General features: G+C 40.9%; 1 protein-coding gene across 2 annotated transcripts in view; it reads right to left on the bottom strand.

Moving 5' to 3' along the window:
• SNTB1 (syntrophin beta 1) overlaps positions 1 to 13,512 on the bottom strand; it is a 157,950-nt gene that overhangs the window by 27,836 nt on the left and 116,602 nt on the right. For both annotated transcript variants that reach the window (XM_058177899.1, XM_058177898.1), the window contains exon 3: positions 13,205 to 13,412. In XM_058177899.1, coding sequence (XP_058033882.1) covers positions 13,205 to 13,412 — 208 coding nt within the window. The remainder of the gene's footprint in view (positions 1 to 13,204; positions 13,413 to 13,512) is intronic.

Here is a 13,512-nt window from a genome sequence, read left to right as displayed (position 1 = left end):
AACCCCAAATCGGAATTCCTGCCCCCTCTGACCTGCACAAAAAGACCCGGAAGGAGAGACTCTCTGCAGTAACATAAGCGTTCATTGCACGTATCCGGCCCAGGGGCTCTAGTTTGAGGATGCCTGGTTTAGTGCAATATAAAAAATGCAAATAATTTTTCTGCGGACCACCAAAGTTTTCTCACGGACCACCAGTGGTCCATGGACCACCAGCTGCTGACCACTACTTTAAACCAACTATAGTTCCCCTTCCTTGGTTGGGGAAGAATCAAGGAAACTTTTCCTATCCTTGAGAGATCTTATGATATCTTTACCCAGAGGCAGGGGTGAAATGCTACTGGTTCTGACTGGATCTCGCGATCCGGTAGCGATCGTGGCCGGTGGTTCGGCGATCCAGTAGCGATGGCGGAGCGAAGCTTCACCCACCCGCCCGGGTGTCATTACTTCCAGGAAGTAATGTGTTTTTTATCTTCTGTGCATGCGCAGAAGGTTTTGCATATGTGCAAGTTTTGCGCATGCGCAGATCTGCATGCATGCGCGTGTGCGCGCGACTGAAGGTAAGTAGATTTCACCCCTGCCCAAAGGTGTCTAACCATAGCAAATTTAAACCGTGGAATTCTGTGAGCTGAAGTCTACAAATCTTAAAAAGTTGCTAAGGTTGGACACCCCTGCCTTAAGCCTTTTGAATTTCTCTTATTTTTAATACTGGTTTAATTACTATTGAAGCTGCTTACCGAATTAATTACTGACGGATTTCGTTTCAAATATTGCAGCTGGGTCGCTTTATTAGGTTGGCTTGCGGTGGTCTGCAAGTGTGTTTTAATGTTTTGTTAATAAGCAATCCAGAATTCTGTTTTGTGCATGCATCCCGTCCATACGGGGGGTAAATAAACAGAGATACTGTTTAACAGTGAGTTCCTCTTGTGAGTTTCTACTGATGCAAAGGAATTATCAAAATTGGACTTGTATGTTTGTGTTGGCAAAATCTACTAATCTGAGCCACATGTTGGAAGATGATGAGAGGAATAGTCCTGAACAACATATGCCTTGGCACAGAGTCTCAATTCTAAGGTTTTTAAGGCTTTCAAAATCCAAGGTTTGTTTTTTTTTCTGATGCTTTGCATAAAAGCTAGCCTTCCATTTGCCGATTTCTATCCAGATGGCATTTTTCATACTTGATGATCTTGTTCTTTCGATTTTACAATTATTATAAACATACTTGCGGAAAACAGCTTTTGTGTCTCATTTATGAAATGAGACCTCTGTGAGAAGACTCACCTGTGCCTGTGCAGTTATTTTTGTTGCATTAAAACACACACACACACATTTTTAATCCTCAGTTTTATGGAGAATTCTTCACACCAACAATGGATGATTGTAATTTTTTATCCATCTGACGTTGCTTTCCTGCTTCCTGAACTGAGGGCAGAGTTTTATTCTATTTATTTTTTTTTGTAATGCACTGTGTCCAAAATTGTGCTGGCTAAAAATTTAATAATTAATTAATTAATTATAAATACACTGGGAAAAAAATCTATAAATAAGGAATCTTTATAGTGCCCAGAAATTTCAGCGCACCGGAGGAACAGAAGGCTTCACAATAAACAGGATTTTATTGTGGATGTCACCATGCAGAAACCAAGAAATCACTGTTGGGAAGTTTCTCCTTAGTTCCAGATTGCTTCTGAACCTAGACCCATCATCTACAGCAGGGGTGGGTTCTACTTACCTTTACTACCAGTTCGCAACGGGAGCTCCGCTTGCGCAGGCTTCTGTGCATGCGCAGATCACCCTTGATGACATCGGGACAGGTGGGCAGAGCCTCCCGCCGGTTTTACTACCGGTTCTATAGAACCAGACCGAACCAGGAACAACCCATCACTGATCCACAGGTGGGACTAGGTTCAGCCCCAAATTCTGTATTCGATCTCACGGAACAGATTCCTTGTTGTTGTTGTTGTTGTTAGTTGCGAAGTCATGTCTGACCCATCGCGACCCCATGGACAAGGTTCCTCCAGGCCTTCCTGTCCTCTACCATCCTCTGGAGTCCATTTAAACTCATGCTTACTGCTTCAGTGACTCCATCCAGCCACCTCGTTCTCTTGTCGTCCGCTTCTTCTTTTGCCCTCAATCTTTCCCAGCATTTGGCTCTTCTCCAGTGAGTCCTTCTTTCTCATTTGGTGGCCAAAGTATTTCAGTTTCATCTTCAGGATCTGGCCTTTTAAAGAGCAGTCAGGGTTGATCTCCTCTAGGACTGATTAGTTTGTTCGCCTTGCAGTCCAAGGAACTTGCAGGAGTCTTCTCCAGCACCAGAGTTCAAATGCCTCAATTCTTTGGCGCTCAGCCTTTCTTATGGTCCAACTTTCACAGCCATACATTGCAACTGGGAACACCATAGCCTTGACTATACGCACTTTTGTTGGCAGGGTGATGTCTCTGCTTTTTAGTATGGTGTCTAGATTTCTCATAGCTTTCCTTCCCAAGAGCAAGCGTCTTTTAATTTCTTGGCTGCAGTCCCCATCTGTGATGATCTCAGAGCCCAGGAAAATAAAATGTCACTACCTACTACAGATTCCTTAGAAAAGAGAAAGGCTCCTTCCAAGTGTGAGTTTTTTCCTAATTCACCAAACCGTTAAATTTTTTTAAAAGATTCAATTTTCAATTTGTTATACCTCATCCAGACTGCAGTTTTGTCTAGATAAAAAAATTGGGTATTTGGTACATTAGGAGAGGATGGAAAAGAGAAGTAAACCTGGTTATCATCCACATAAAGAAATCCAGCACATTACTTCCATGGCTTTAAGGTAAAGGTAAAGGTTCCCCTCACACATATGTGCTAGTCGTTCCCGACTCTAGGGGGCGGTGCTCATCTCAGTTTCAAAGCTGAAAAGCCAGCACTGTCCGAAGACATCTCTGTAGTCACGTGGCCGGCATGACTCAACGCCAAAGGTACAAGGAATGCTGTTACCTTCCCACCAAAGGTGGTCCCCATTTTTCTACTTGCATTTTTTACGTGCTTTTGAACTGCTAGGTTGGCAGAAGTTGGGACAAGTAATGGGAGCTCACTCTGTTACGCAGCACTAGGGATTCAAACCACCGAAATGGTATAAGTGAGACTGCTACCATCCAGCCCCAAAGCCGTAAATGAGAACAGAAATTCTCCAGTTCTAGTGCCTCAAACTAGGAAAAAAAATGTAACAAAGTACCCCCATCTCCAATTTCTAAGCACGAGCCAAGACAATAGGACAATCAACTGAACCAAAAGGACACTAAATCATTCAAGAGCCTAAGTAGGGACAGCTAGCATTTAGCATTGTAATTATGGAGGTTGAAATGACAAAATCTCTTCTTAATCATAGCCTTAATCATAACCAAACAACAGAACCCCTGTATTAAGTTTTGTTAACTAGGTAAATAATATACAAAAGGTGCCAAAGAGTTTTTAACAGCTTTCATAAAACCCCACGCACAACATAATGACCAGCTTCAAAACCAACCTTTGACCCTTTTCAACCACAATACCACAAATTAAACCCCTTTACTTTTCTACCAATCTCCAATTCAAGAAGCAAATGCATCTACTGACCACAAACCCAAATCTTATTCACAATTCCCACTTTCACAGTTCTAATTACCGGTACTTCCTTCAGCTGCACATTAGAATGAATGAACTGGAAGGGACCTTGGAGGTCTTCTAGTCTAGCCCCCTGCTCAAACAGGAGAACCTATACTATTTCAGATGAATGACTGTCTGGACTCTTCTTAAAAACATCCAGTGATAGAGCACCCACGATTTCTGGAGGCAAGCTGTTCCACTGGTTAATTGTCCTCCCATTAATTGTCCTGTTAGGAAGTTTCCCCTTAATTTCAGGTTTCTTCTCTGTTTGATTAGTTTCTAACCATTGTTTCTGCCCTCTGGTGCTTTGGATAATAATTTGATACCCTCTTCTTTTGGCAGCCCTTCAAGTACTAGAATATCAGGTCACCCCCATTCTTCTACCCCACTCCTACCCTCAAAACCACGCTATAGAGCACTGCACACCAGAACAACTAGACACAAGAACAGTTTTTTCCCGAAGGCCATCACTCTGCTAAACAAATAATTCCCTCAACACTGTCAAAATATTTACTAAATCTACACTACTATTAATCTTCTCATTGTTTTCATCACCCATCTCCTTCCACTTATGATTGTATGACTGTAACTTTTTGTTGCTATCATTAAGGGTTAAATTGTACCCTATGACCATCATTTGTGTTGTAAATGTTGTACCTTGATGAAGGTATCTTTTCTTTTATGTACACTGAGAGCATATGCACCAAGACAAATTCCTTGTGTGTCCAATCACACTTGGCCAATAAATTCTATTCTATTCTATTCTATTCTATTCTATTCTATTCTATTCTATTCTATTCTATTCTATTCTATTCTTTTCTTTTCTTTAGACTAGCCAAACCCAAATCCTGCAGTCATTCTTCATAAATCTGCTTGTTTACTTCACTCAGCTGTACAATTCCAAGAAACTTTATAATTCCTATCATTTTTTCTTCCATGTTCCCCCATGGTCCACAACTTTCCCCTTCCTTCCTTCTTTCTTACACACACAAGATATTCTTTGTACAGGTAATCCTCAACTTATGACCACAATTGCGCCCAAAATTTCTGTCTCTAAGTGAGACAGTTGTTAAAGTAGGTTTTGCCTCATTTTACAATCTTTCTTGCCACATAAATGCTCGCTGCCAAGCATCCCAATTTTGATCATGTGACCTTGGGGGTGCTGCAACAGTTGTAAGCGTGAAAAACGGTCATGTCACTTTTTTCGATGATGATGCCAAACCGTCACTAAACGAACTGTTGTAATTCGAGGCTTATCAATGTCTTCATGTACATGTTCCTTTTCAAATTATCAACCTTTCACCACCTCATTCTTTCTTCCTCTTCCTCCCTTTGGTCAGTTACCCAGAGAGTTTATCTCTCCTTTCTGCTAGTATCAGGAAATTCAAATTGAATTCCAAAAAAATTAAAATTTTCTTAGAGAGGGATTAAAAATGATCACTAAGGTGCCTTACAACATTATCTTCCAAATTTTGTTTTATTTTTTGAAAAGTTGGTTTGGATTTTTTTTTTTTTAAAAAAAAGGTGATGTAGCTATTATTAATACACACATCATTAAGTTATCAGAACAATTAGTTGATATGCTGCAATTAAGATTACCTCATGCAGAAGCGATCTTAAAATTCCATGCAAGTTCATTCTAAATGAATATCTTCTTGAACATCAAATTATAGAATTGCAATCAAGAAGTTTAAAAATAGGCCTTAACTGATGTATGTATGCATGATAATTATTTGCATCTCAGATTAGCCTTACTTATGGAAAAGGGAACTCCTCTGAAAAGGAACAGAATGAACATTTTAGATGCTTCTTATAATCATATATTTTTATGTTGACCTTCCCCAGCCATTAATCCCTGTAAATATGATCATTCCGATATGGTTTATTATTAGCATTGTTTCTGTAAGAAATTCTTGCATGTTTGATATAAATGTAATTATATCAACACGTTTAATAGATGAACCATTAGTATTCATTAGTTTAAGGAAAGAAGACAATTTGAAATGGTGATCTTGACCGGTTTTCTTCAATAGTTTGGCCTTGTTCAGCTATGGTGACACAGTGCCAAACTTCACATAGTCTCTTAAACCATGGTTGTTTAAACTGTGTTTATTCAATAAACACAGCTGTCATTATCGAACATACTAAGGCAGGGGTCTCCAACCTTGTCACCTTTAAGACTTCAACTCCCAGAATTCCTCAGTCAGTGAAACAAAGCTGGCTGAGGAATTCTGGGAGTTGAAGTCCGCAAGTCTTAAAGTTACCAAGGTTGGAGACCCCTGCACTGAAGCGTACAATTCACAAACCATGATAGCTTGGTTTAATATATGCTATGCTAGATGTGGGGTTGTGGGTGGGGGGAAATGTAATCCCAGGGCGATGCTGAGCTCTTTTTATGGTCAGTAATTCTTTCTACGCTTGTGATTATGAAAAAACTGAATGCATATTTTCCTGCCCTTTTTGAGGGGATAGATTATAAAACATGTAGCCAATGTACCCTAAAATGATCTTATTCACTGTTAAAAACAAAGGGAAAATAAATGATCAAACTTGTCTCCTCAAACCCAGACCTTCTGATATGGCTTCACTCTCCTTTTGAGTTTCAACTGTTGATAAATGTTCCGTGTAGCATTGGCCCCCGAAGAGTGCTTACTTCTATGCTAAGTCATAAAGACCATCAAGCAAACAATGGTTTATTTTTAGGCCAAGTTCTATTTTTAGATCAAGAAGCATATGCTTCTAAACTTCTCATCTTGCCTGTTCTTAAGGAGAAAAAGGAATGTGGAATTCATTGGTGGTGTCCAAAAAATATTAATCTATAGTTTAGATGAAGGTCTGCCTAGTATTTAAGTTCTCGGTGATGTAGTTCATGTAAAAATGAAAAAAAAAGTTATGAAAGAACAAGGGAGGCAAACAAAAAATTGTTTTCCTTCTCTTGCTGATTATATCACACAAGCCATAAGCCTGCATTCTGCATCATTGTGTCAGCAGTCCCCTTCAATTAACCAGCCAGCGTGGTTGCCTGCCTGCCTGCCTGCCTGCCTGCCTGCCTTCCTTCCTTCCTTCCTTCCTTCCTTCCTTCCTTCCTTCCTTCCCTTTCCTTTCCTTTCCTTCCTCCCTCCCTCCCTCCCTTATATGAGGACAAATTATGCATTGTAAACATTGTTTACAAGAGACATGGTGGTTCAGTGGCTAAGATGCTGAGCTTGTCTATAGAAAGGTCAGCAGTTCAGCAGTTTGAATCCCTAGTGCCGCATAACAGGGTGAGTTCTTGTTACTTGTCCCAGCTTCCGCCAACCTAGCAGTTCGAAAGCACGTAAAAAACGCAAGTAGAAAAATAGGGACCACCTATGGTGGGAAGGTAACAGCGTTCCTTGCACCTTTGGCGTTTAGTCATGCCGGCCACATGACCACAGAGACCTCTTTGGACAGCGCTGGCTCTTCGGCTTTGAAACGGAGATGAGCACACCTCCTAGAATCAGGAACAATTAGCATATATGTACGAGGGGAACCTTTACCTTTACCTTAAACATCATTTGGAAGTGGGAGATGCTTCCAATGTAATCTACCGAATGCCCTGCACGGATTGCCCTTGTGACTATGTTGGACTGAAGGGGAGGAAGCCTTCCACCATATTGCAAGAAAAAAAACCGAGCGGTCAGACGAGGAGACCTGAACTCATTGCTGCCTCGCACTGCAATGAACAAGGACACACATTCCATTTTGCAGCTACCAAGATTGTTGGATAAGCAGGCACAAAAACAGCCAGGGAAGTGATTAAAGCCTGGGGAACAGGTCCCTTGTCAGTCAACAAGGGTGTTGACCGGCCTATCAAGTACTTAGAAGGCAAGGGATGGGCAGCACAAGCAAAGGACAGCTAATGACTTAAAAGCCAGCCAAGCACACACCCCAATCAACATCTAAAAAGGCACTTACAACAGACGCTATAAATACCGCATACAGAAAAACACACACACTGCTAGAGAGAAGTTCCCTGAAGATGGATTCCAGCATGAGTCCGAAAGCTCAGAAAATAAAACCTCTGGTTCCGGTAACCGACCCAGATTGGATCCTGTAACATTATCCTGGGACATGTATATCCACCTTCATTTGTAATAAACAAGTTAATTACATAGAGCCAAGGTGGCGCAGTGGTTAAAGTGCAGGATTGTAGACTACTTCAGCTGACTGCTAGCTGCAGTTTGGCAGTTCAAATCTCACCAGCTCAAGGTTGGCTCAGCCTTCCATCCTTCCGAGGTGGGTAAAATGAGGACCCAGATTGTTGGGGACAATATGCTGACTCTGTAAACCGCTTAGAGAGGGCTGTAAAAGCACTATGAAGCAGTTGCTATTGCATTTATCTAGTCTAATTTTAATTTTAATTATATTTGAAATAATTTTATGATTTTTTTTTTCAGGGTTGTAGCACTCTCTTTCGCCCGGTTCTTGGAAGTGACCCACAATCAAATGGTTCAAGAAATGCGATTTGGCCCAGCCCTATAACATCTGTAAAATCAATTTTAACCATCTCTTTTCTAGTCACTACCTAAATAATGAGGGTGAGAAACTTTAAAACTTTAATTACCACTATTGTATTCTTCTATTCTACACTTTGATTCTGGATACTGTAATTAATGCTAGACTAATAAACAAAAACACAATCAACCAACCAACCAACCAACCAACTCCCCTCCCGCAATCCTTTTATCTTGTAGGAAATATACTCTTGGTATTTTTTCATAAAGTCTACCAAAGGTGACCTCTTAAAAGGTCTGAGTGGCACCAGTCATTTATACTTTAAGTTGATCTTTAGACACATAGAATGCATACCTAATAAAGGTCACTCAAGTCCCCCCCACTCCCCGGCATCACTTTTCAGTTCTGTGTACCATCCAGTTCCTGGCCTTCTAAAATAATCTCAAGGAATAAAGACAAACTTTGTTTTGCAGGAATGCTGAATCCAGGGACTCAGAGCAATAAGAACAGCTGAAAATCCCTGAAGTTTCACTCAAAATTTTACTATTATCCAGCTTGAACTGCAATCCCTGAAAAGCCAACAACGTTACATAAGATATAATAAATGCGCCATTTAAAAAAAAAACTACTTAAAATTCACAGTATTCGGTCCATTTATATAACCAGAGTGCATTCTATTTTATAGGGTAATAATAAAGACAGATACATTTCGTAAAACTTAACATTAATCAAACCCTATTTTTTCTTACGAGGAGGTCAGTATTTTACATTGAAAAAATACTACAGATGATCAGTTATACCGTAGGCTAGTTCTGGAGGGGTCATAATGTTTACTTTTGGCAAGAAACATAATAAAACATCTTAACTCAAAGGTAGGCAACTAATAGGTCTCTATATTCTGCTCCCATCAGCGGTAGCTTATATCTTTCTGGAGGCAGTAAATTCCTCATTCATATCTTACTGGCTAATACCCTTGTCCAACTAGAATTCATCAGATACAGTACAATTCTTAATTGGTGCATAGACTGTAGCACAGTAACTGAAATTATTAGTTTGTGCATCTTACATTTTGTGGGAGGTTCACTTGGACATGGATCTTAATGAGTCTAATATAAGATAATTAATTAATTATCATTAATTAATGATAATTAATGCAGATGACAGACTCAATAATGAATTATCTGCACCTCTATAACTGTCTGGTTTGGTTCTGCAACCTAACGAGACAGACACAAACTTCAGAAGATAATTAGAACTGCAGAAAAAACAATGGCTACCAACCTGCCTTCCATTGAGTACTTGTAGACTGCACGAGTCAAAAAGAGGGCTGTGAAAATATTTACAGACCCCTCACATCCTGGGCATATAAACTGTTTCAACTCCTACCCTCAAAACGATGCTATAGAGCACCGCACACCAGAACAACTAGACACATCAACAGTTTTTCCCCAAACGCCATCACTCTGCTAAACAAATAAGTCCCTCAACACTGTCAAAATATTTACTAAATCTGCACTATTATTAATCTTCTCATCGTTCCCATCACCCATCTTCTTTCACTTATGACTAACTTTGTTGCTTGTATCCTTACTTATACTGATATTGTTTCCTGATTGTTTATTTGTAGTCTATCACTATCATTAATTATTGTATCATTAAGTGTTAAATTTGTCCCTATGACTATCATTAAGTGTTATAAGTGTTGTACCTGGATGACGGTATCATTTTTTTTATGTACACTGAGAGCATATGCACCAAGACAAATTCCTTGTGTGTCCAATCACACTTGGCCAATAAAAATTCTGTTCTATTCTATAAGTCTGCACTACCATTAATCTTCTCATCGTTCCCATCACCCATCTCCTTCCACTTATGACTATACGACTGTAACTTTGTTGCTTGTATCCTTACAATTTATACTGATATTGTTTCCTGATTGCTTATTTGTACCCTATGGCTATCATTAAGTGTTGTACCTTTGATTCTTGACAAATGTATCTTCTCTTTTTATGTACACAGAGAGTATATGCCCCAAAGACAAATTCCTTGGTCAAGAATTCTAATCTAATCTAAAGAATACTAATGAGCAATAGTGGCCAACCTAGTTCAGATACGAGAACAAAAAGAACCATTCAAGGTGTTGGTTGTCATCTACATGGCTCAGGACCATGTTATTTGAAGTACAGTTTTTTCCATCTACCTGACCCATCAGAGTGGGGAGGCACTATGGGTTGCTTCTCCTAAGCAGGCCCATCTAGCAGGATCGAGAAGAAGGGCCTTCTCCATGGTGGTTCCCTCCCTGCGGAACATCATCTCTATGGATATAAGATTGGCCCCCACTTTGACACCCTTTTGCAAGGTCCCGAAGACCTGGTTTTACACCAAAACCTGGACCCCATAGTAGGATGGAGGCCATCAAATGGTTCATCTGATTTTGGTCGTCAGGAAGGGGGGGGTTATTGCTTTTTTATTGTTTTTATATTGGATTTTTATTCTTGTTAGTCACCTCAAATCTCTCTGAGTGAATTTATCCTGCCTTACGTATCTTGAGAAAAGTGAAATTCAAGTGGGAATGAATAAATAAGAGCCTACATAAGTGTGTGCTGAAATTAGTGAAGAAGTCTTGAGGAACTCAAGATGCTCTTTATGATTAGCATTAAAAAAAGCGTCCAGGGCCTCACAAGGTTGCTTAGAAGATTTGAGACTTTTTCAGAACTGCCAGTAGCCATGTAGGAAAGTAAAGGTAAAGGTTCCCCTCGCACATTTGTGCTAGTCGTTCCTGACTCTAGGGGGTGATGCTCAACTCCGTTTCAAAGCCAAAGAGCCAGCGCTGTCCAAAGATGTCTCCGTGGTCATCTGGCTGGCATGAGTAAACGCCAAAGGCTCACGGAACGCTGTTACCTTCCCACCAAAGGTAGTCCCCATTTTTCTCTTTGCATTTTTTATGTGCTTTCGAACCGCTAGGTTGGCAGAAGCCGGGACAAGTCACGGGAGCTCACCCTGTTATGTGGCACTAGGGATTCGAACCGCTGAACTGCCAACCTTTCGATCGACAAGCTCAGTGTCTTAGCCACTGAGCCATTTAGGAGCCATGTAGCAAATATCGTATCAAGCTCTGAAAAAAGCTATGAAAACTAAGATTTAGGAAATAGTGACTCACAATGGAGAGTTCTCAGCACATGAAAGTTTAGAAGACTGCTACCCCAAGGAGTTGGGGAGAGGGATTCAAAAGCAAGAATGGAAAGACCTATAGCTGGTGGTTAGGAAGCTATCATGGCTGAAAGTGTTAAAAGACATTGAAAGTGAAAGAAAATGTTAAAAGACATTGACTAAAAAGAGGTCCCAGGTTTTGCATTGGCCATATTCATTGTTTTTTTTTCTTTGTTTCATTTGTACAGAATCATAAGCAGTAAGTAGGCATTAACGTTGCAGAAAATTGTCATGATTGTATCATGTAGATGTTCTAAAAACAGTTGCACTGTCAACCATAAAGCTGACCTGACCGAAGCCATCCTGGAGCTTCATTGTTGACATACACCTCGAGTGAAACGTCAGCCTACAAACAACTCTGTATACACACAATACAGAATAACAGAGTTGGTTGGAAGGGACCTTGGAGGTCCCCAAGCAGGTCACATTGTACCAGTGATGGTTAACCTTTTTGGTATCAAGTTCCCAAAGCGTGCATGCATAAGCGTGCCCGGACCCCCAAAACGCAATGTGAGTGCCCCCTGCACATGTACATGCCCCCACACAAGCCCACATATCCCCATGCATGCGTGCATGCCCCACGTACATGCACCCCCCACGCCCCGTTTTGGCTTCCAGGTTGGTGCAGAAGGCTTTCCAGGCCCAAAATGGGGCATGGGTAGGAGATTAGCGCGACGTCCCCGTGCCCCGTTTTGGTGCAGGTTGGTGCAGGAGGCTCTCCAGACCCAAAACGGGACGCGGTGAGTTCCCCCTCAGAATGCGCGGCAGAGACCCTAAGAGCAGCTGGCCGGTGGGAGATGCGCACATGCGTGGTGGAGTTGGGCTGGGGTGATGGCTGGTGTGCCAGGCAACATGGCTCCATGTGCCACTTCAGGCATGCGCGCCATATGTTTGGCCTCACGGCCTTATGTCATTCCAGACAAATTGCTGTCCAGTCTCTTCTTATAGGAAGATGTTTCATGCCATGGATCTTCCAGCTAATGCAGATATCTCAACTGTTACGCATATACAACTGTCAGGACAAAAAATAACCCACTCACGATGCAAAATGTTAACAGTGAAGGGGAATGGGGTGAGGTCAGGACCACAATTAGAAGAATTGCCCATCCTTTGTATATGTTTAGGGTATACATGAATGAATTAAATGTATATATTTGTTATATGCAAACATTTAGGGTACCTATGACCAAATTGTTTGTTTCAATTAATATTTTAATGCACCTCTCTTTACAGAGTGAAAGCAAATATATCTCAATCAGGCATTGAACAAAGTTAAATCATGGAACCTCCATCATGGAAGTTCTATAAAAGAAAGCCGTGCAATTACTTTAAAGCCACTCCAAATTACTGTATTTTTTTGGAGTATAAGACGTACCTTTTTCCCCCCAAAAAAGAGGGTAAAAATCTGGGTGTGTCTTATACTCCGAATATAGCCCACGCAGCTTCTCAAACGGAGGTTTCAGAGGCTGAAAGAAGCTTCAGAAAAAAAAAACCCAAACAGAGCTTCAGAGGCTTTTTTTCTGAAGTTCTGTTTTGGAGGCTTTCAGAGGCAGAATTTTTTTTTTCTGAAATGGAGTTTCAGAGGCAGGGGGAAAAAAAGCAAAAAAAAAAAGCAAGGCACAGAGGTCACCTGTTGCTAAAACTCACCTCAGGGAACAGCTGATTGGGAGTATTCCGGGTGGTCACTCCACCTGCCAATCAGCTTTTTTCTTATTTTCCTCCCCAAAAACTAAGGTGTGTTTATACTCCGAAAAATATGGTAAGTTGTAGGAGTGGCACATCCATAATTCCAAGCATTAAAGCTAATTAACTGCTTTAATTCTTTAACACCAAATTAAAAGTCCTGAGAATTCAAGCACATGCAGAGGGCTGTTAAAAACAAGAGGAAAAAGTTGGCACTACCTTTTCTGCCAGCCAACCCAAGTGCCTAATTTCTCGGCCTCCGGCTATTCCTGCTTTACCCAGTTGATCTTTGACCTCCGAGATCACTTTGGGAATGAGCTCGCTGACACAGCAGTGGATGGCATAGAACCAGGCCTGGGCGGTGCTCGCGTCTTTACTCCTTAGCACCAAGATGTGCTTGGCATCCGGTGAATGAACTTCAACAATCCTGTAGAAGAAAAATAAATAAATAAATACAATAAATAAGAAAAGAGGGAGAGTTATAGGTATTCTACCAAAGTTTCAGCCCAATTACCTTATTTGTAGGT

The sequence above is a fragment of the Ahaetulla prasina genome, chromosome 3 (assembly GCF_028640845.1).
Source record: "Ahaetulla prasina isolate Xishuangbanna chromosome 3, ASM2864084v1, whole genome shotgun sequence".
NCBI lineage: Eukaryota > Metazoa > Chordata > Lepidosauria > Squamata > Colubridae > Ahaetulla > Ahaetulla prasina.
Note: the sequence above shows the minus strand (reverse complement) of the source record. Positions and strands in the feature narration are given on the sequence as shown.